Source organism: Haliaeetus leucocephalus, unplaced genomic scaffold, assembly GCF_000737465.1.
Source record: "Haliaeetus leucocephalus isolate CR32 unplaced genomic scaffold, Haliaeetus_leucocephalus-4.0 Scaffold0, whole genome shotgun sequence".
NCBI classification, from domain to species: domain Eukaryota; kingdom Metazoa; phylum Chordata; class Aves; order Accipitriformes; family Accipitridae; genus Haliaeetus; species Haliaeetus leucocephalus.
In genome coordinates this window covers 24,696,376-24,718,797 of record NW_010972436.1, presented here as the reverse complement: position 1 = coordinate 24,718,797, position 22,422 = coordinate 24,696,376, and the positions used below count along the sequence as shown (strand labels likewise).

At 41.6% G+C, this 22,422-nt stretch overlaps 1 protein-coding gene across 1 annotated transcript in view; it reads left to right on the top strand.

The window, feature by feature from the left end:
* The window catches only part of OXSR1 (oxidative stress responsive 1), a 97,301-nt gene that overhangs the window by 28,673 nt on the left and 46,206 nt on the right, over positions 1-22,422 (top strand). The window contains exons 5-6 of the mRNA XM_010563176.1: positions 4,897-5,005; positions 18,039-18,180. Coding sequence (XP_010561478.1) covers positions 4,897-5,005; positions 18,039-18,180 — 251 coding nt within the window. The remainder of the gene's footprint in view (positions 1-4,896; positions 5,006-18,038; positions 18,181-22,422) is intronic.

The window sequence follows — 22,422 nt, the reverse complement described above, 5'->3', positions numbered from 1 at the left end:
CTGTTGCTCTGGGTGGGCTAATCTAACGCCTTTTTAATTCTGGCACTCTATCTCCTGTAGCCACATTTTGAGGTAAGGAGTTGAACTGGATAATCTAGACATGGAATTTGGATCAGAATGTCTGATTTTGAGCTCTGTGCTTTTCCCCATGTCCTTCAAAAAATGCCTCTCAAGTTGATTATAGTAGGGGAACATGGGTGCTTTTTCTGCAGATGTTTAGAAAGGCTAATGAATTAATATTCTCAGTTTTTACAGCCTTTTAGTTAAACCATTAGAATTTTACTTGGAGCAAAATCTGAAGTTATGGCTGCCTCTAGGAACAGAGCTTTAAATCCTACTTTGAAAGGATGAAGAAGAGTTTTAATGCCTTATACCTCGAGATTTCAGCTACGAGTTAAGTTCTTTGCCAGCCATAGTTGGAGCACTGGTGTATTCAAGGGGGAGATCACATCTGACCTGCTTTTATTTTCCCCCAGGCATGCTTTCCCTCCCCAGTTCTCTTATGGTCATGATTGTCTTCGAATAGGGTAGCCAAGCTGACAGCTTTCTGGATTCCTCTGAACTTGCAGGTAGCCACATAAAAGCAGAATGCTGCTGTGTTGTATCTCTTGAGTTCACGTCAACATGTAGGAAGTAAAACTAAATAACGCATGATTTTCATCCTTGTATTTGAGAGCAAGTGTCTTTGAAACATGCCTCAGGGGCAGATAAACATGAAGAGTAGAAGGTGATGATGTGAACAGAAAATACCAGTAAGAAAGTTGAGCTAGTCGCTTAAACACAGCCTTGTGTGCTTTGTATCTCTGCTCCTATTAACTCAACTTCAGTTGTATGTCAGCGGGCAAATAAATGCACTTCCAAAATAGCAGATCTCCAGAAGTATGTCTGACTTACAGGAGACTAATAGGTTTCTTATGATTCTAAATTATACTTCACAGCAGTTTTATTAGTGTTTCAGAAGCCTTGAAATGCTTCTTTTATTGCCTGCAGAAGTACTGAAAGCATTCATCAGAACCCTTAATGGAAGACATGGAGGCCTTTATAGCTAATCCCAGTCTATTTGCTTTTGGTATTTGACAGTGCAGATATTTTTAATATCTAGCCCAGGGTGAGCATGTAACCATCTCCAAACCATTGCCTGTGTCTAGACATGTTTTTATCAGTAATTCATTCTCCATAGCTGAGCAGAAGGCAGTGTAATTTATGGATCCTGAAATGGGGAGCTGGCAGTAAGACTCATAACTGAGGCCATCTAGTGTGAGGGGTGTCGGTGTGTAAGCAACTGGATGGAAGAGCTGTCTACCATCTGGATCTGTGAATAGTTTGAGGGCTCTTTATCAAGTAACCCATGACTGTTGGCAGAGCAGGAATAAAGCAACATTTCCAGCTTTAAAACCTGTATATAGCAGCCCAAATAAATTCTGATGATTAGCCTGACATTATTACAGAGGTATAGAAATTGTTGAGCCTTCTATTAGGAGTCTTCCAGTGTGGTCTTGATGCTAGTCAAAATGAGGGGAGCACAGTTGTAACTTGGTTATTTCTTCTTTGTGTAATTTGGGGATAGCAGTCTTGTTAGGGAGGAGGCAGGGAGAGGAAATCTTTGCCTGCTATGACTTTGTCATGTTTGAAGAGCAGCCAACTCTCTGAAAAACTTTGGAAATAGTATTAAAGCTGTGCTTACTACACACAGAAGGGCTGTTGCTGCATTTTATCCCCTCCTGCTCCCTTTTTCTGTAAGCGTGCTTTTGAGCAGAGCTCCCTGGTGATCCTTGACTGGGATTCCTGCCTTAACTATAGCTCTTCAGACCTTTCATTTGTACTGCTGTAGCACAGACTGTTGTATGTATGACAGAATTGGCTTGGTTTCAATTATGCGAGGAAGCATTTTAACCACAAAGCTCACTGCGATTTGCCATGATCAGTTAAAACAATTGTATGTGTTGAGCTTCCAGGATGTTGGTACCCTCTATGGGGGTGAAGAGGAATGAAGCTTTGATGTAGCCTGGTGGGAGATAGGCTAGAAAACTATTGAAAATGGGGTGGGGGTCTGTGGGTGAGAGGGGAAAGTCTGCCTGACTGCTGCTCTTTCTTACTGGTAATAATGTAAAAACACTGGAATTGTGATGCAATTAATTATTCAGAGCTGTGCTACACTGTGTGAGAAATGGTTTAATCTGCCTGTGTTACACATCCACTAGCTGATGGAGGTGTTTAATTGCATAGATCAAGTTTGTGATTATTTATTTTCCCTCTTTGTGGACTAAAGCATATGATAGACTTGAGCTTTTTTTTTTTTTTAAACTGTGCTTCCCAGCTGGGGGAGCAGACTATGGTAATGAATTAGAGAGGAAGTTCTTGGAAAACAATAAAATACTAACTAAGCATCACAGAATGCCTGCAAAATGCTGTAGTACAGAGCTGCTCGAATGGCAAAGATCTGATCCAGGTCTAGGCTGTTAACTAAACTTGGTCCAGACTTTGTCTCACTGACTCCTGAATTCCGGTGGGATACACTAATATATAAAATATGCAATGTTTGTGTATATTTCTTGTACTACTTTCTTGATCTCCGGGGGAGCTGGTTCAAAAAATCGTGAGTGGTCTAGCTAAGAAAAGATAAAAACAGCTCTTCTAGATCATTTCTGAATGGTGGGTTTGGGGCAGGTCTGGCTGATGGGATGATTAACCCGTCGATGTCCTGCTTGCTTTTTTCCACTCTGGTGCCACTTGTGCATGTGTGTGGTTTGTTTTTTTTTTTTTTTTTAATTGTCAGAAAAGTTAGGCACCTGGATTTGCTTGCATGTTTAAAAGGGGAAAAAAAAAATCTTTAAAATTGATTTAAATCTTTAGGCTGAATGCTAATTTCAGGCTCGGGGACCAAGGTTGTGTCAGGCTTATGGATCCCTTAACTAGGGACTCAGTCCAGTGCTCTGAGCAAGTCCAAAATGATCCTAGGGTAAGCGCATGAGTTCAAAACTCTGAGCCTAATGAGTTTTGAAAGGTTGTGTGAATCAAAAGTGTTGCACTTCTGTTTACAGACAGCAGCCCAGAGCTTCCCAACCAGCTGGGTTTTGTGCAAGGAGTATGACAGGGCACAAACCAATCACTGAGTCTGACCTGTGTTATCCATGGCCCTACTTCTCATCCATCCCCTGTTAGAAGTTTGAAGCAGGGAAGTAAAAAACATTTTTGTTGCCAGCTTTATCTGTCAAGGTTTCTTCACAATGCAAGAAACCCCCTAACTAGAAGGCATTAGAAAACTCCAAAGGTGCTGGTTTATTTCCTTTTAGAAAACTAGCTTGATACAAGTGAGTGCTTGCAAGGAAGGGAGCTGGAGCTGTCAGCATGCAAAGGATATTGTTTCAGGCTGTATTTATTTTCATGGAGTGGTGTTTAGTCAGCGAGTATGCTACACTGAGGTGAATAGCCTACTCCCTACTCTTCAAATATCTGTTTCTGTTTAGAAAGGCTCTTCTTTAATCTGCTTATTGGAGTTTCCTGGAAAGTTGGTGCTTCTGGGGAAAGCAGAAAGAGGAACTAATTGTGTTTGATTCCTCAAATGTACCTACTCCCTGAAAAGCAGTATTGAAGTGGATAATTCAACATTAGCATGTTTCTTTGTAGCTGTGATTCCCAGCTAAACCCTTGCCAAGGGGGAAGCAATGTGCCTTTACACTATACTTAGTCACAAGCAGAGCTTTGCATATAAGCAGGAGAAGTATATGCTGCATCTGTGGGGTGTCCTAGACATGGGTGAATCCTTCTCAGAGCTTTCTGTCATACTTTGGTACCAGGGAGGTCTTGTGCTTAGAGGGAGGAAAGGATCAGGGTGTGAAGGCCCCTTGCTCTCCTCCTTCCCTGTGTGTTTGGGATTATGGCGCTCGGCTGAGTCTGTGTCATGGGAGGGGGGCTAACAGTGAAAAGTGGCATCCACGTGTTCAGTGACGGAATGCCTTAGTTGAGAGCAGAAGTTCAGGATATCAGGGGATGAGTGTCTGGCGTGGGTGATGCTGGAGGGTACAACTTGACAGGTTAGGGGGCTTGGCTGAAGCACAAAGACCCAGCTGGGTGTAGTGCAGGGTGCCAGGCTTGGCTTAATAGATGGCTTTTGTCTATGGACAGTCAAGGAACTCCGAGGCTTTCTGTCCAAACTGGTGATTTGTGCTTGCATAATGAAAAATCAGTCAATGCTTTCTGTGGTGTTGTTCTGCCCATAACTTGGAAAACCTCAACCCTTAACCCATAACCAAATCTAAGAATAAGCACAGTCAAAACTCAATTTAACATCTGAGCATATTTCATATTGTATGCCATCTGTAGTAGCTAACAACTTTCTAATCTTGATTTCTCTTTTCCAGTATGACAAAAGATATAGCTGTCCTTTGTGCCTTCAACCTGATTGAGCTAAGCCATCTGCTTTCCTACTGGGAAGAAACATTAGGAACAAGAGGCCTTTTTTTTCCCCAGAGGCAAATATTTCCCTTTCTCATCCAAATGATAGACTTCAACAGATTAAGCATCTGTTGTGTAATGTCTCACTGAAAGGAGTCATCATGAACTTCTTAGGTAACAAACTGGTGTGAATTTTCAGGAATATTCTGCTGTAGCTCCGTGCAGGTGTTTTGATTATGACCACTTTGTTGCCCTTGCCAAGGGGTTTTTGGTCAACTTTTTCTTTCTTCTAGACAGATGGGAAGAGTACCCTAAAATACCTTTGGGCCCTAGTACAATGCCAGCTGAGTGTTAAGAGTATTTCTGGATTTTCTACTTACAGGTTCTAGGTATAATTTTTCTTTGTACCTTCTTTGAACGCTGTGTCTTGAGGAAGATAACCTGTGCCCAAGGAATAGTAATAACTGGGTCCAACTGCTAATGCTTTATTTGTCTCTACAGAAAGAAATTCAAGCCATGAGTCAGTGCCATCACCCCAACATTGTATCTTACTACACATCGTTCGTGGTGAAAGATGAGCTTTGGCTGGTGATGAAGTTACTTAGTGGAGGTGAGTGAGTGAATTTCTTTACCCTAAAAGACAATGTAAAATGCTGTCTTCCTGTAATACCCTTTCCCTTGTTTACGTCCTAAGCTTCCCACTTGTGAATTAAGGCATTTCATAGAATTGTTGGAAAAGACCTTTAAGATCATCAAGTCCAACTGTTAACCTAGTACTGCCAAGTCCACCCTAAACCATGTCCCTAAGTGCCACATATACACGTCTTCTAAATACCTCCAGGGATGGTGACTCAACCCCTTCCCTGGGCAGCCTGTTCCAATGCTTGACAATCTTTTCTGTGAAGGAATTTTTCCTAATATTCAATCCAAACCTCCCCTGGTGCAACTTGAGGCCATCTTCTCTTGTCCTATCGCTTGTTACTTAGGAGAAGAGACCGACCCCCACCTCGTTACAACCTCCTTTCAGGTAGTTGTAGGGAGCGATAAGGTCTCCCTCAGCCTCCTTTTCTCCAGGCTAAACAACCCCAGTTCCCTCAGCCACTATTCATAAGACTTGTGCTCTAGACTCTTCCCCAGCTTTGTTGCCCTTCTCTGGACATGCTCCAGCACTTCAGTGTCTTTCCTGTAGCGAGGGGCCCAAAACTGAACATAGTACTCGAGGTGCAGCCTCACCAGTGCCGAGTACAGGGGGACAACCACTTCCCTAGTCCTTCTGGCCACACTGTTTCTGATACAAGCCAGGATTCTTGGCCACCTGGGCACACCAGTGGTCATGTTCAGCTCCCTGTCGACCAATACCCCCAGGTTCTTTTCTTCTAGGCAGCTTTCCAGCCACTCTTCCCCAAGCCCGTAGCGCTGCATGGGGTTGTTGTGACCCAAGTGCAGGACCCAGCACTGAGCCTTGTTGAACCTCATACAGTTGGCCTCGGCCCATTGATCCAGCTTGTCCAGATCCCTCTGCAGAGCCTTCCTACCCTTGAGCAGATCAAGACTTCCGCCCAGCTTTGTGTCTTTGGGAGACTTACTGAGGGTGTGCTCAATCCCCTTGTCCAGATCATTGATAAAGATACTGAGTCCTGGGGAACACCACTTGTGACTGGCTGTCAGCTGGATTTAACTCCATTCACTGCAACTCTTTGGGCCTGGCCATCCAGCCAGTTTTTTACCCAGTGAAGAGTACACCCATCCAAGCCTTGAGCAGCCTGTTTCTCCAGGAGAATGCTGCAGGAAATGGTGACAAAAGCTTTACTAAAGTCTAGGTAGCCAACATCCACAGCCTTTCCCTCATCCATTAAGTGGGCCATCTTGTCATAGAAGGAGATCAGGTTAGTCAAGCAGGACCTGCCTTTCATAAACCCATGCTGACTGGGCCTGATCACTTGGTTGTCCTGTATGTCCCATGTGATGGTCTCAAGATGGTCTGCTCCATAACCTTCCCTGGCACCAAGGTCAGACTGACAGGCCTGTAGTTCCCTGGATCCTCCTTCTAGCCCTTCAGATGGGTGTCACATCTGCTAACTTCCAGTCAACTGGGACCTCCCCAGTTAGCCAGGACTGCTGATAAATCATGGAAAGAGGGTGGCTAGGTGAGCACTCCTGCCAGCTCCCTTAGTACCCTTGGGTGGATCCCATCTGGCCCCACGGACTTGTGTGTGTCAAAGTGGTGTAGCAGGTTGTAACTATTTCCCCTTGGATTATGGGGGCTTCTTTCTGCTCCCTGTCTTCCAGCTCAGGGGGCTGGGTAAATATTAATAAAATAAATATTTGAAATAAATATTTGAATAAAAATATTTAACTTCAACCCATTCAGCTCAGAAATAGCTTCTCCTGTTATGTACATTAGTAGTATCACCTAACTACATGTTGGTGCTAGCTTTTTTTTCCCTCCTATTTTGTATATTTGACAGTATTTCGTAGAGTTATTTTGTATTTTTTTTGCTGAATGACTCACTTGAATATTTGAAAACTGGGGTGTATGACTTCAGACATTGACTAGAGAAACTTCAGTGCAGGTGTAGTAGTTGAAACCATCCTAAGCTTCTAGAAAATAAATCTCACTATCATCTTCTCAAATGATGGGTCTGAAACAGTGCTTCTCCGGTCATGTTAGCAAAAGTTTCTTCATCTTGCTCTGTAAGCCTAGGATAAGCTTTTGAACTAGAGAAGTGTGCAGCTAACTCCACTGAGCCCAACCATTTCCACTAGCTTTATCGTGAGAATTGCAGCTCCTCTTGCAAGGCTGGTTCCTTGACCTTTTTCTCACTTCCAGCTTGGAGGCCTGCATAGTGCTGATGGCTTGTTGGCAACCAGCCATTCTATTGATTTTAACTTATTTACATGTTGGCTGCCCTTATGAGGAACTTTAAATCACCTGTATTTTGGGCAGAGCTACTCATATAATGTCAGTATATGGCCGTAAAAAGGGAGGAGAACATCAGTGTGGGTGCAGCTTGATTTGTATAGCGTCAATCCTCAGAGCTTGGATTACTTTGCACACTTGTTCTAGTTGACAAAATAACTGGGAATGCTTGGGGCAATTCCAAATTACTGCCTAGTTAACACAGAGCTAGGGAAACTTCCCCCTTCTGGATTTATTCTCTGACACTGGAGAAACACTCTTTTTTTGAGAGAGAGAGAGAGTTTGAAAACTTATCAGTAATGCTTTATTTGATGTCATAATATTTTCCAGGATCCCTGCTTGAGTTACAGTCGAGACAAGAAATGGAATCAAGTTCTGGATGATAACACAGAGGACTGTTGCTAAATCTTAGGCCTGTCTTTAGGAAGACTTGATTTTCCTGGCACCCTAGTGAAAATGAATTGAAAGCTGAAAAAAACCAAACCCTGTTTTCTTGCTTTTTAAAAAAACCTTCTTGGATTCTCTGTTCTTGGCTTAATACTGAGGACTGTAAAATGCCAGAAGATGATGTGGAAAAATCTGGCTAAACCTGTTGGCTTTTTCCACAAGAGCTTGACAATGACCATAAAACATGTGTCTTTGAAATTCTTTAGAGAATTTTAGCAGTTCTCTTGGGGACAATGAAATTTCATGCCAGCTTAAGTCTGTCTTAAAGGTTTTTTAATGTCTCATGTGCTCATGTGTCATTAAGCAATAGCCTCTCTCTTCTTGGAGGGATATATAACAGGTCATTAAAGATACAATGGCTGTTTGTGTGTAGAAAAGAATCCCTTGCCAGCTTAGTGCAAGTAGTTTTGCTGTGTGTATAAAAAGTGTATCTATGGGAAGGTTTCCACAACATGAGGAAATAGCATTTCAGGGGTGCAGGAGAGGCAGCAGCAATGTTCTTCGCCTTTTTCAGGAGAGTACACAATCTCTTTGAAGAAAATGCACAGCTGACTTAGCTAGTATTTTCACAGTGGTTTTCTGTCAGAACCAAGTCAGGATTAGGCTCATCCTTGAACCTCCAAATGTTGTTTCTGTTTGTCCTCATTTTTGTGTTGTTTTTTTGTATGTACGCTGGGAAAAAATCAAACTATGGACCGTCTTTTCATTATCAATGTACCATAAATGTAAAGACCACACTGGAATATTTCTGGAAAAATAATCATTGCTTCAGAACCAGCCTCTTGGTGATGTGAATGATGACCTGCTTTTCATTTAATATTCACTCTGAATGGGCTTTTATGTTATACAGACTGATAATTGACCCTTGTGCAGCTCTGGCATTAAGTAGGGTACTTTCAGTAAAGTAGTGCTATGAGATCTCACTGCTGCTTACTCTGTTGTATATGCTGAAGACTAGGGTCATACAATAAAAGATGGACTAGTAGCAGTGTAACCCCACCCGCCCCCCCTAACATTTCTGTGAGCCAGTGTTAAATTTTCTCACTTAAAGTGAATCATTTGGGGTCTGGGGGAATTGCTAAAATAGACGGAAGGAATTTGAGAATGACCTGTCACTGCTTTTTATGCAGGAGGATACCTTGAGAGGTATTTTTGAGCTGTTTTCACTTTATACTTTTTTCATGGCTATACTTCAGAAATCTCATTTTAGATTTCATAGGCAAATTCTACACAACAATCTTGAAGATGGGCGAAGAAACTTGTGTATTGGAGTTTTCTGACTGAAGAGCTTTTTCATTCATTTTTAATGAGGCTATTTCCAGTTGTCTTTAGGCTGAGTGATTTATGTAACAAGAGACACTTTTAAAACTGCTTCTCATTCCTTTCAGCTTATTTATCAGTAATAAAGTGGCTAGTTTTGTGGTCATCTGTCATCCAGTGGGAAAAATAATGATCTGAGTTTCTCAACAGGAAAAACTTTTGAGCTGTTTTTATAAACCGGAAAGGAAAAAAAATTAACAGGCTGCAGCCTAGCTCTTCCATTCCATCTAACTATTCAGAGAGCATGGACTGAGACTTGTACATCCCAGTAAGCACATATGAAAACTTTTTTGATGTCCATTCTGCATGTTGATTGTGGCTCTTGTGCTTGAGACTTTCTTCTGGGTAAAAGTTCAGGATCTTTCTGCTTCTCTTCCATCAGTGTCAGTCTATGTTGGCGTGTGTTTTCAGGCTGAAACTAGTTTTAATTTCAGCCTACTTACACTGACCTTATTACTTTGATAAACAGCCCACAAGACAGATTGGTCTGTAATGCAAGCCTTTTTTTTGTTGTTGTTATTGTTGTAAGTGCAATTTAATCTATTTTCTGGTTGCAGTTGTTTTGTTGAAATCTTAACCTAGTCATATATGCAGGTATTTTAGAAATGTCTCTAAGGGAAAATACTCTAAATCCATGAAGCGTTACTGTCTGATAACAGTGCCTTGCTCCTCTGAGCAGCCAGCCAGTACGCTCAAAGGTAGCTTACTTGCCTGACGGGCATTGTTGCTGAAACTGAACTATTTGTCTCTGCTTTGAAAGTACTGTCTTGGTGGAAGATACTGTTTTCCATCTTTGAAAGCCATCAGCAGCAAGGAGGTAATGTACTGGTGAGCTGTTGGGGAGTAACACATAAAAAGCTAATCTGCATCAGAGCCAAGTCAGACAGGCTGGTTGAAGTCACTGCCGAAAGCAGTTTGCACTGGCAGATTTGACACTGAAGCAGATGTAGAGCGTAGTTGTTGCTGATGGCAGAAATGTGGCTGTGATGACGTCCAGCTGGTAGTGACAAGAGGTGCTGGTGTGTCCAGTTACTCTGGCACCCTCATTCAGATCTGGTGATGTGTGCCTGAGTCAGGTTTGTGAACTATCTGCTGTTTCTGTTCCCTTTGGTAGAAATTTCAGATCCTTTCCTCCAATGACAAAACTGCTTTGTAGGGATCTAAGCTTAGCAATGTCAACTTGGCACCCCAGCCTTTTGGTCCAGTGTTACTCCAAACTAAACTCCCAATGGCTATTTCTAGGCAACTGCTGACCTGCTCTTTTTCCTGCTGGCATTTCCTTGTTGTGAATTTTACTCATGCCTTTTTAAAGCCATCTGAAGCCCAGTCCCGCTTTCTAACTCCTGCGGCTTTTTAGTAGGAAGAGGAGCAGCTGTCCTTTTGTTCTTGTGCTTTTTCTGATTGTGACCTGTTTGCTCCTCTAAATTCTCACTGGTTTTAACAAGAGCTCTCATTTCACAGGTGACCCAAGGCCATGGCTAACTCTAGAAAACAGTTGCTTGTATGAAACAGCTGTCTGTGGTGGCTTCCTACACCACACAACAATTTTTACTGTCCTAGCCTACAGCAGTTGAGACCTCCAAAATATTTTTAAACTCTGTAAATCTTTTAAATATTGAAACACTTCCAGATAGGGCTCTTGTATCTTCTGCCTTCTTGAAGACTCCTAATTAAATCTAAGGAGATTACTGTATTGAAATAGTTAAACCTTTTATTTTCCAAAATTTTTTCAGGTTATGTAATCAAGCTCTTACTTCAAGCTTTGATCTTGATTATCTGATGAAGTGCTTGGCCAGCAGTTCAGTCAGACCATAAGGGAGGTATGGCAAGTCTTAGGTCTCCACCAGGGAGATAGGACATCTTGTTCTACTTCTGCCATGTTAATCTGTGATCTGGCCACTCCTAATTCAGCAATGAGTTATGATCAAAGCGTAAGCCACAGGTTCATAGAAATCCTTGTGTTTATGTTGAATTATTTTTTTAGGAGAACACTATGCTATTTGAGTACATCTGGAGCGGTTTTAATTTTATTTGTAGAGACACAATTTCAAACAGTTAAAGATGGGCTAAGTCAGAAGCAGGAGATGGTAGGGACTGTACATGATTGCAGGATGCGGAGTGTGTAGATACATTGCAACTCCCAGCTATAATAGGAAGAGCATGAAAAAAAGAGTTTGTCTTCAGATTTTCTCCAATAAATGCCTTAGTCTCAACTGCAATAAACTGTTTTGCCCCTTTTATTGTATCATCTTTCTTCCTGCCTTAATCTTGTCGTATTTCTTATGCATCCATGCAAGTGCTCTAGAGGGAAGGAGGCAAGAAACGGAAGTTTCCTTAACTCTCCCTCTGTACTGAGGTGGTTTATCCAGGGTTAAGAAACTTTAAAAGCAGAAACTCCAGCAATCTCCTTAGATGTCTTTTCCTCTGTTTTGTATAACTTGTTCTTTCCTTTACTTCGGTGCTCTTTTGCTCTATCTGTATTCCTCAGCCCCAGAAGTACTGAATCCAAGCAGCTGTTCCTTCTTTTGCGTTTTCTTCCTCTGTTTGTCAGAGGCTGACAAGATGCAGATTTAATTCTTGGCTCTGATGGCAAATCAGGCTCACCGAAACTGCTGGCTTCTGCTGAAATCTCTTAAAAGAAGCAGCAATGAATCCTGCCAACTCCCAGTTCTCCAAGATGCAGCATGTTCAGCATCAGTGTCCATCAGGTTTGGGACAGATCTTGATTCTCACAAAATTGTGTAGTGATCCCCAGTACTGTTTTCCAGCCTGTTTATGCCAGGCCTCTAAATGGCAAATCAATGTGGGTACTGTTACCTGCTTTTTTTTTTTTGTTGGAAATTTAGTTAGAGTATTAAATTTTCTTGTTCTGCTTGCCAGAAATTTAAAGAGAAATTTAAAGGAGTTTTCTTTGCATTTAACTTATCCTGTATCTTTGTCCTGTCACTTAGGTTATAGTATAACATGCAAGATGTGGTTCCCACAGCAACTAGCTCTACTGTACATTTCTTTTGCCTCTGGGGGCATGTAAAATTCCAGCCATAATAGCCCTGCATTTATCTGTAATCTTGTTCTAAACAAGCTTTCCTTTTTGCTTGGGTTTTCGTACCCTTCTCCATGTCAGCCCCATGCTCTGAAGCATTAAGCAGCATGGCTGATGACTGTCACGTGGATACTTTCTTCCTCTCCTGAGGAGGAACATCAGAAGCAGGCTTCCTAAATGCCATTACGTGTGCTTGTTGCTGTAGGTGAGGTCAAAGAAACGAGCTCTGGATTTGGAACAGGAAGCATCGATGTTTGCAGTGGCTTGCTGTTGAAACTGAATCAGTGGAACAATTAGGACTTCTTGCCCCGAGGGTGTGATTACACAAAAATTTTCTCCAGCAGCAAAGCTGGTTTAAGAAGTTGCTGGCTGCTTGGTCTCCACCCTGCCTGGAAAACTGGATTACCAATTACTGCAGTGATCTCATTTACAGTATGGCTTCGTAAGCAGATGCATTGGCACAGCAGGGAGGTGGTGAACCATGGAACTCTTTTTAATCTCATTTGCTGTTGAAGAAAACACTGGAGTAGCTCATAGTACAGGGTGTTGAAGGAGACAGTTTTACTGGGTACATGTGTGGAGCGCAAGACAGGACTATATTTACTAGGTTTCAACACAGTCCATTGCAAATGGTCTGCCTGATGTCAATATACAAACCCTGAATATCCTGTTCTTACAAATTCAGGATATTGGCCTGCCCGTAGGTTTCTTGTGTCTTCATTGCTCAGATACTGCCGTCGTGGGTGGAAATCAACTACTTGCTTCTGGAAAGTTGGAACTGGCTTCTGTGGATTGAGTCAGGCCTAATCGGATATTCTCTAGCCATGTAAAAATGGGAAAGGGGTACTGTGAGGCTTCCTGCTCTTCACTGCTGGGGTGCAGTGGAGGGAGCAATGGGACGTCTGTTCTGTTTGTGCAGCCAGACGGACATCAGTCTGTTGGCTGCGGAACTGGTGAGCAGTAAGGACTTGAGAAAAAGTTGCTCGCTGCATGTTTGTCTTTGACCCACAGTAGTTACAGGTTGGGTTTTATCAGGTGAGGGTAAGTCTATGTACAGCTACATCCTGGTGACGTCAGCTGTCACGAGGATCTATTAGCAGCTTTCAGAGCAGTCTAGGAAGCTGGTGAGTTTGAGCAGAAAACCACTTCCAATTGCTGTACAGTTTGAACTGAGAGATTGTGCTTTACTAAATAGATGTAATACGGTTTGTGATTGGTGTCAGAATATACTGAGACCCTTTAATTAATGATGAATGATAAATAATGCTAAATGCTTTATCAGATTGCATAATATCTTGTAGGCTTCCTGTTGGTGTGCTGTACAGTGTATATTTGATGGGCAGGAATTTGTTTATAGCCACATTTTTTCCGCATCAATCTCTAAATGTCCTCTCCTTCTTCTGTCTTCTGTTTGGCTTTGAGATCAGTTGCTCATGACCAGATTTCTTTAAACATCCTTACTAATGACAGCATTATTTATATTTACATTTAGACTCCAGTTATGGTTCTTCTCTCTGTCTTGTCTTTTCCTGATATGCTTCCCCTTCTGGGCTTAGAAGAGCTTTCCAGTCAGCCTCAGCCAAACTTAATTTGTTTTTCTTTCTCACTTAGGCAGACCCTCCTGTTCTGTGTATCTGTAGCTTCTACTCATGCATTTCTAATGTGAAAAATCAGGAGGGAACTGTTGTAATCAAACCTAGTGCCATATATAATACACACCAGAGTACTTTACAGCGTTACCTAAAATGAAAGTTTTATTCTAGGGAGGAGTCAAATGTTTTTTTAAAAAAATTTTTTAAAAGACATGGTAATGGATTTTTTTTTTTCCTCTTGAAAATCTTGTAACTGTTCTCTAATATGGAGTTGAGTGCCTTATTTTCAGTGTGAACCTCATCTTCTGGCCACTAGATTATGGAAGACTTTTTGTCTTACACAATGAGATGGAACAGTTTGCACATGGAGCACAAATCTATATCATATTGAAACTGCATTTAAGCAGAGATCTAACTATGTTCAGATGTACTCTCACTTCCCCAGTTATTCTTAAACTGGTTTGGAAGCTGGCTCAGAAACTTGCTGTATCTGGAATCATCATGTTTTGAAACAGGATGATCAGTCTGTAAAGCACATGCTCTTGTGTAGATGGGATCTTGGTTCCAGTTCAGCTGAATTCGTTTCCAGTTAATTTCTAGCAGTTAATGTATTGCTGGGTCAGGAACAGGCCACTTTGTGCAGAACGGTCGTTTTTCCCCTTAGGCAAAGGATAAGGCTCTGATCTGCTAATCTATTATTTGAGTGTAACACAGTTGTTGTAAGTGAGAAAATTTTTCTACATCCTAAGGCAGTAGAGGTCTTACCCTAGTAAGTGTGTCACATGCTTAACTGAGAACCTTGCGAACAACTCTGCATTGAATTTATCAGGGTGATGCTGAAATCCAATCTCTATCTTCTAGCAGAAAGTGTTTTCCTCAATAGCTAAATTCCCATGACTTCTGCTTTCAAAGTAGCTTTGTGCTTAGCTGTGGGTTTCTGTTTGGGGGTCTGGGTATTGGATCTGGGGATATGACATGGGTTGTTCCATGTCAGGCTTTCTGAGCCAGAATGCCAGAGGACTTTGAATGCAGCACGATGCAGTGTGTGGAAATGCAGCTTGGCTTCATTCTTTGTATTCCATGGTGCTGTGCTTTATGAAGTTGCAATTGAGTTGGGAGTCAGTACCAACTCCCAAACTTACTGATTTGTGAGGTGGAAAAAATCATGACTTTATTGTGTTGCGGTGCCAGTAGCAAAACTTCCCCCCTGCTGTGCAAACTAAGTGGGGATGATCTAAATAACACATTCTTCAAGAGGAAGGTGGCTCTTGGGTTGCTTTTCTGCTGTTTCCTGAACTAAGCATTTTGCTGATAGCCTTTTTGCTGTTCTCCTTTCTGTAGAAGACTGGCAAATTTCTCCACTTCTTTGAACATCTCAATGTGAAAGTGGTTTTTAAAAGATGTGCTTAAAAAGTGCTAGGCTAGACTGGGAGCAGATATAGAATGGGTGTGAATCAGCCTTTTTACGACGAAGGCTGGCTCTGTGCTTGACCTCTTGTCTGTCTAACCCCCACCCCCTTTTCTGGGTGAAATACAATCTCTAACATGGCTAAATACAAGATTTTTTGACTGAATGAATTTGAGCACCATATGATCTGCCTCCTCATGTTCCCTGAGCCCTTTGCAGGAGAAGGGAAATGTTTGTGAACAAAGTCTGCTAACAGAGTTGTGGGTGGAAAGAGGACAAAAAGAGTACGTGGAGAACCACATATTTTCACTGGACTTCTAAAACAAGTGACAGTTTGTTCTTCAGATAAAGGCACATTTGAGAGGAAAAACCTGAACAGTGAAAGTAGAGTGGTTTTTTGGTGGTTTTTTTTCTTAGGTGTCACAAAAATTCTTGTCCAAAATAAGAAGCAATGAGGCTTGTAAGCACGTACTTTTCAAATATGAATGTGTGACAGGCTGAATCCCAGGTGAGTCCTCGTGACACACAACAGAGGATCCTTTTCTCAGACTCTAGAACCTAAAGGTGAGATTTTAGTGAAGAGGACCATACTCTGATGTCTGGGGTTTTACAGTTCATTTGGTAGAGATAATCTTGGTCCCATGCAGGAAGTCCAGTGTATGTCAAAACAACCTGAGTTACGACTGGGTGAAACCTTTGGCTAAGTAGCTAAGATGCGTGTCAAAACTCACGGAAGATGAGTGTGTTTCTATGCTTGGATAGGGTAAAGGAAGGCTGAACACTGCTAAGAGTATTCTTGCATAAAATGTTGGGGGAATGTTATGCAACTTCATTTCTATTTTTCTTAATTTTCCTTGTTTTTTTCTATTTTGTTACTGTCTGTGTGTTAGGATTGCATCTTCTGCAAATAGCTTTAACCAGGCAAAGGTTTTTTGGGAAGAGGAAGGTAAGACGAAGCTGGAGGTGCCATTCAGGGCAGCCAGGGAACTGGTCTAATCACTTGCTGCTGACAAAAGGGGTTTCCTCCCCCATTCACAAATGTGTTCTCCCTCCTTCTTACCCTCCTTTTCCTCTTCATTGGCTCTGAAACGCATCTGTTCGGAGGTTATGCTCACTACCAACCAAACATAGCCTGCCTCTCCCTGCCCTCGTTTATTTTTTTTGGTGGGTTTAGTGGGTGGCTTGGTGTACAGTGTGAGGACTGGTGCTGGTGGGCCAGAGAAGGTGGGAAGTGTGCGTCTCGGCAGAGTGGGGAATAGTGGTTCTCCTGACTGCAGCAATCTGTTAGATGAACTCAGCACATACCGTTTCCCACAAACCAAGGGACACCGTGCACCCATGTAATTGTTTCCTGTGCAGTTTGAATTGAGCAAAACAAGCCTTTCCACATAGTGTTCGTATTCAAACCTTGCAAGCCTTTTTGCTTTCACGTGAGAATCCAAAAATAAAATGCTAAGCAAAAACCTATCCGTGCAATTGTTTTGGCCTAGAAATTCAAATAGGATACTTAATAAAATAAATTTTAAAGGGGGAAGGGTTTTTTGTCTACCTGAACCTGAGGGATGAAAAGAAGAAAAAACCTAACCCAAAAACCTCCACTGTATTTTTCTGTTTGCTTCAAAAATTTACAAGGTGGAACTTGTAATTTCCCCATTGACCAAATTAATGAGAGTAAGTTTCTCAGCTTTTGCTGTTCTTCATGTACAAAAAGTTTTCTCTTACAGTTTTTTTTGATTGCGAGTTAGGAAGAATGAACTTTTCCAAACTTTTTAAAAACTTTTAACTCAGCTTTTCTAAACTAGCTGAGTTAGTACTGAATTATTCTTTTCCTGGAAGCTTACTGTTCAAAGACAATCAAAGCTGGAATTTGTTTTGCAGTCATGCCTGCTTTTCTCATTCCTTAAGAACTTCCCAGTACTGCTGACATTGCTTTGTGCCCATAGCTGTAAAAATCCTACTAGCTGACTATCCAGTCATTAAATCATAGAAACCCAAGTTCGAAGGGGCTAAATAGCACAGGCCTGGAAACAGGCTTAGACATCCCATACCGGAGCAATAAAAATACAGTTCTGAGAAGGCTGTCTTCAGTCCAGATGCAAAGATCAAGAATACATTACCCAATATATCATGAAAACAGGACCTTGCATGGGAGGTGTGTTAGTAGTCATTGATTCTGTTTATTCCTGAGTGCAATTCAAAGGTGGTTTGCTCTATAAAGCGTGGTTGGTCATGCAAGATGATGTAATTCACACCATGGTTGGGAGAGAGACTAAGCGTGATGTTTCTAGGGAAGGATCTAAGCTGTTCCAGTTTTGTACACAGTGAAGAAGTGACTTGCTGTCAGAATTCAGCCTCATTTGTTCTCTATTTAATTATTTCCACTTTTTTTCTGTTAGGGCTGTGTCATCCCTTAACATATTAGATTTTTCCTGCTATTCCTCTACACAGAGTTTGTAAGAGCTAAAAAAGAGAGTCTAATTTTATCAAGCTTGTTGCCTTCGGCTTGTGAGTCCTGGCAGCACCCTGCTTTTTCCATTTCCCCCTCCTGCTTCTCCAGTACTCAGTACTAAAACAGCTGTAGCATCGGTATCTACTTAAAAACCTTCCAAGAGTCCTGTGTATGTACACTTTACATTTTGGCTTGTTCAAATAACTTCTCAGTTACTTGTGATCACAGGGATTTTACAGCCCACCTTGAAGATCTGCACCCCTGTAAGACTCATGCGTGAGGCATGCATCGTTGCCTCTGCTTTCCTGCAGCAAAGACTTCAGCTGCTGACTTTGATCATGACCATTGTTGCTTCCGCTCCTAATGAATTCCTTGGACTTGTGTATTAAGTGATTATAAAGTGCACTTAGCTGTGAATCAGTTCTTCTAGTTTAAACTAATGTGTTTAACTCTTTTCTTTCTAGGCTCTGTTTTGGATATTATAAAGCATATTGTAGCCAAAGGAGAACACAAGACTGGTGTCCTGGATGAAGCCTGTATAGCCACAATCCTTAAGGAGGTGCTGGAGGGGCTGGACTACCTGCATAAAAACGGACAAATCCACAGGTATTTTTCATTTTTCTCATCTTTGTCCTGAAATGTGTGTCACTGAAACAGAGTAGCTGAGCACATGCAGTCTCATCCCCCAACCACCTCTGAGGGCATGGAAGGAGGAAAGTAAAGGTGGGAGCTTAATCAAAACTCAGAATTTAAATGTCTATATAGTTGCTGCTGCTTTAGGAAATACTATGAATACGCCAAGTTTGGGTAAACTTTGGGGTATTGAATGTTCTGATATAGAGAACCTCTTCCTAAATGTCAACATCCAGCTGTGAAGTATAGTTGTTGGAGCTGGAAAACTTCAGCTGGTTTTGTTTCTTGCAGAGCTATAAATGACCAAGAGCACTGCATAGGAAGTGTTGAGCAATTTAATAAGGAGCCCTTCAAGCCATTCTTGCCTTTTTTTTTTTTTTTTTTTAAGGCTAGCTGCAAGATCAACATCATGAAATTTGAATTTGGGTAGTTTAATTAAAAAAAAAAAAAAGATGGAAACAAAATTAGTGGAAAAACCTCTGTAGGCAAAACCCAGTTAACTAATGGCCTGTGATTTGATGGATCACTGAAACGTGTGAGTTTCTGTGCTGCTGTGTTGTTTGGGAGATATTTTTAAATCATGTTTTCCTCTCCTGTGTTGTCAAGGTGTGGTGTAGTTCAGAAAGAGAGGATACTAAGTCAGTATGTTCTGCTGTTAAAAAGAATGAGATTTGCAATCCTAAATATGTGCTGAAAATAGAGTATACTACTTGTGGGTAATATACATCATCCCAGCCACAGACTGCTGCTGGGAACAACAGCCTCTTCTTTCTTGGGAATTTTGTGAGCTTGGCTGTCTTCTGGTACAATGCCATTAAAAGCATTGCTGCTGCTGTGCTGGAGTAAGTTTCTGTCCTCTTATGACAGCTGCAGAAGAAGAGGTAACTCTTTTTGCCAAAATGTTATTTTAATTAGAAAATCCAAGAAATATTTATTTCATATTTTTAGTCAAACTGACTGGCTTTCATAGGTTATTTTGGGTTAAAAAGAAGAAAATAGTTGGAAACAGTTCTGGTGGAATTCTTTTTCCTGAAAGAAGTCTCAGATTTCGGTTTCCAGTCTCCATTAAAATTCTGATTTAACAAGAATGGTTGTCTTCATTGAAGACAGTTTTGATTTCATAGCTAGTTGCTTAACTTTGTTTTTTAGAGAGAAGACTTCAGGCAGCTCTGGGAATTTAGAGTAAAGTAATAGACCAACTTAACTTGCTGAGTATGTGGTAATTTTTCAACCTTGCCATAAGTCATTGACAAAACCGTGTTCATCTGTGACTTGCAGTTGATTTGGTTGGCTGATTTGGTTCATCTTCTGGTCTAATGAAGTGAAACTATGTATGTTAAAGCAGCAGTAACCTGTTAACATTTCAGTTTTTCTGAAGATGTCACAGTGATTTCTGTATTGAAAGAGAGGTGGTTCTCCATTTGACTTGCTGTAGTGAAAAAGCAAAACTGGTAATTGTGGTAAAGATTATAGAGGATATATTCATGTGTGGGGTGTGGCTTTTTTACTGCACTCAGCAAAAATATGATGTTCACAGAAAGTTCAAACTGCTTGGTCTGAAGAAAATGTGATTCATACTGAATCATTCGGAAGTGGACTGAACCAAACCTGCTATGACCGTTCTTGTCCTGCTCGTTGAAGCATTTTGCCCATATTTAGGGAACTTCAGCAAAGAAATCAAAGCTGTGTCATTGCTGCAGCTTAACGTTGCGGTCGTGTGTCATTTGTTGCATCCCTAAATTTTGGGGCTGCTCTGACAATTGTGTAATGATTTATCAGAAAAATGCATTTGGAGATTACCTCATTGTGTTGGGGCATGGTGGTCTGGGAAATTTGGAGAAGTGGTAATATTCACGATACAGAAAGTTGTGTAGTTTCCTACCTGTGATGCAAAGGATGGGTTTTTAACTGTTGGCAGAAAGGAAGCTTACATGCCTTTGAGGGATGAAACATGTTTCCTTAATGGAGTTAATCGTGCTGTCTTGAATATTTTATCCAGATGTGTGTACACTGAGAAATACGCAGTTTAAAGTTGTAGTGCAGATGGGACCTTTCCTCATACATAGGAATATCTGTATGGTTTTCCCATTTTGCTTAATGCTAGGGGTCATATTATTGGTCATGCCTAATGGGAAAGGCAGGTGGAAATCTTGCAGTTGTGCCAGAGATGCTCTGAGAGGAAGTGTTTAAAATAACTAAACTTTGGTCCCCTGGGTCATCTTAAAGTATCTGGCTCTAAAGGAAACCGCATCAGGTGATGGCTGAACTGCTGAATATAATGTCGGCAATGTGGGGCAGCTGCGGTTGGGGTGAACTTCAGGCCAAAGCATGATCAGCTGTAAAGGGTCAAAATTGAAGGGCTTGGGTTAGACCTGGAACAGCCAACCCAAAGCAAGCAGCAATCCAGCAGAGCAAAGTGTTCAGCTGGTTACAGAAAATATCCCAACTCCATTTGTATTACACCTAGGAGAAAACAGTGAAGTTGGAGACACAGTATGGGTGAATGAATGTAATTAGCACATCTGAAGTTGGACAACCAGGCTGATGGCAAAGCCTGAAGGATGAATATCTGGACCCAGATGTAATTTTGTGGGTGCTGTTGACCTGAAGCAGAGACAGCTTGCTACTGCTGTAAGTCATCAGTGAGTTCAGAGAATATATGTCTGACAGTGGAACTGCTCGATACTTTTAAATTATGCATCATCTTAAATGGGTAAATTAAGGTAACATGTGGAAGACTGGCTTAATGAAATTCTGCTGCTGCTGAATCTTACTCTGCGTAAGCCTGCCTTGAACTTAATGCCACTTCCAATTAAGGTTTGGGGAGCTGGCTTCGTGTGGAAGTGTAAATCCCTGCTTTGGACAGGAGAGTAGCTTGACAGTATTCTCTAGAGGAGATTAGAAAGCCAAATATCTAGTGGAGGCTTAATTATAAATTTTTTTTGTTTACTTTCCTAATTAACAGCCAGAGCAAGGCTGAGACTTGAATAGATGCCATTGTTCAGCCACAAATGCTTAGGTCTTCTGCAATGTCCAAAGTGATATTTTTTGCATTTGTCTTGCAAGGGCTGTTGGGGACAGAGTCTGAGGCCTTATGGAAAAGACAAAGGAGAAGGCAGAATCAGTTTTATTTTCATGAAACGCTCTATACCAAGGTAATGATTACAGATGATTTCTGTCCTCCTCCAAAATCACCGCTGCCTCCTGTATCTCAGAGTTGGCAGCTCTCTGCCTTCATTGCCGTGTGCCTGTCCCTGGCTGTCTCTCCTGTGGCAGCTGCCACTGTCCCCATTGTGGTTTTCTGTGTAGCATGGTGATCCCAATGACAATTTGAAATCCTAGTGATCCGGCTCATGTTAAGTGAGTTAAATACCTGGGCACCAGCCAGTGTGCTGAGGACAGAGGGCCAGACTCAGAAACCTTCGGATGAAGCTGTCCTGCAGGAATCTGCTCGGACACTTTTTTTTTATGGAAGTCAAGCAAGACTGACATGCTGCGAGGGGTTGCTCCTGGGCTAATCTTGTCTGGGTGACACAAAGGGTATGTTGCACCTCTTTCCCATTTGGACTCTGATTTCTCTGTGTATTTGGGGATTAGCAGGAGTTTGATGAATGACTTGAAAATAAAACTAAAGCAAAACCAACCCAAGGGGTTTTATTGCTTAAAAAGACTTGTTGGAGGGAAGTTCAAGGCTTTTTCAGGTGGTGCTCTTTATGGCAGTCTGACAAATGAATCATGCTGATTAACTGTTACAAGGTCTCTCTGTCTTTCTCCCTATTTTTATCTCTGAGCTTATCTTCTGTTCATGATTAACTGTTGTGTAACTGAATATTTCAGTTAGTCCAGGTGAAATGATATGCTGCTCAAATATAATCAGATTCTCCTATTGCAGGATAATAAATGTGATACTTGTATGCTTTTTTGTAAAAACAAAAAAGCTTAGGAAGTGGTTTAGGGTTGTGTGCACTTGAAATATTGGTGTGGCAGTGATCCAGCTGTTAATTTGTTTGCTGCTCTACTTAGGGGGTGGGAGGTGCAATAGCATGTTTGATATGCCGAGTTAGATCAGCTTGTGCCCCCATACAGAATGTTTCGGGGGTTTTTTGGTGTCTTTTCAAAATCAGTTTTCTAAGTGTGGGGCAGCAGGGTGCTGTGGCAGCTGTTTGAATGTTGCTTTGAAGACACCCTGGCAGCAATATTCTTGCTGTGTTTTTA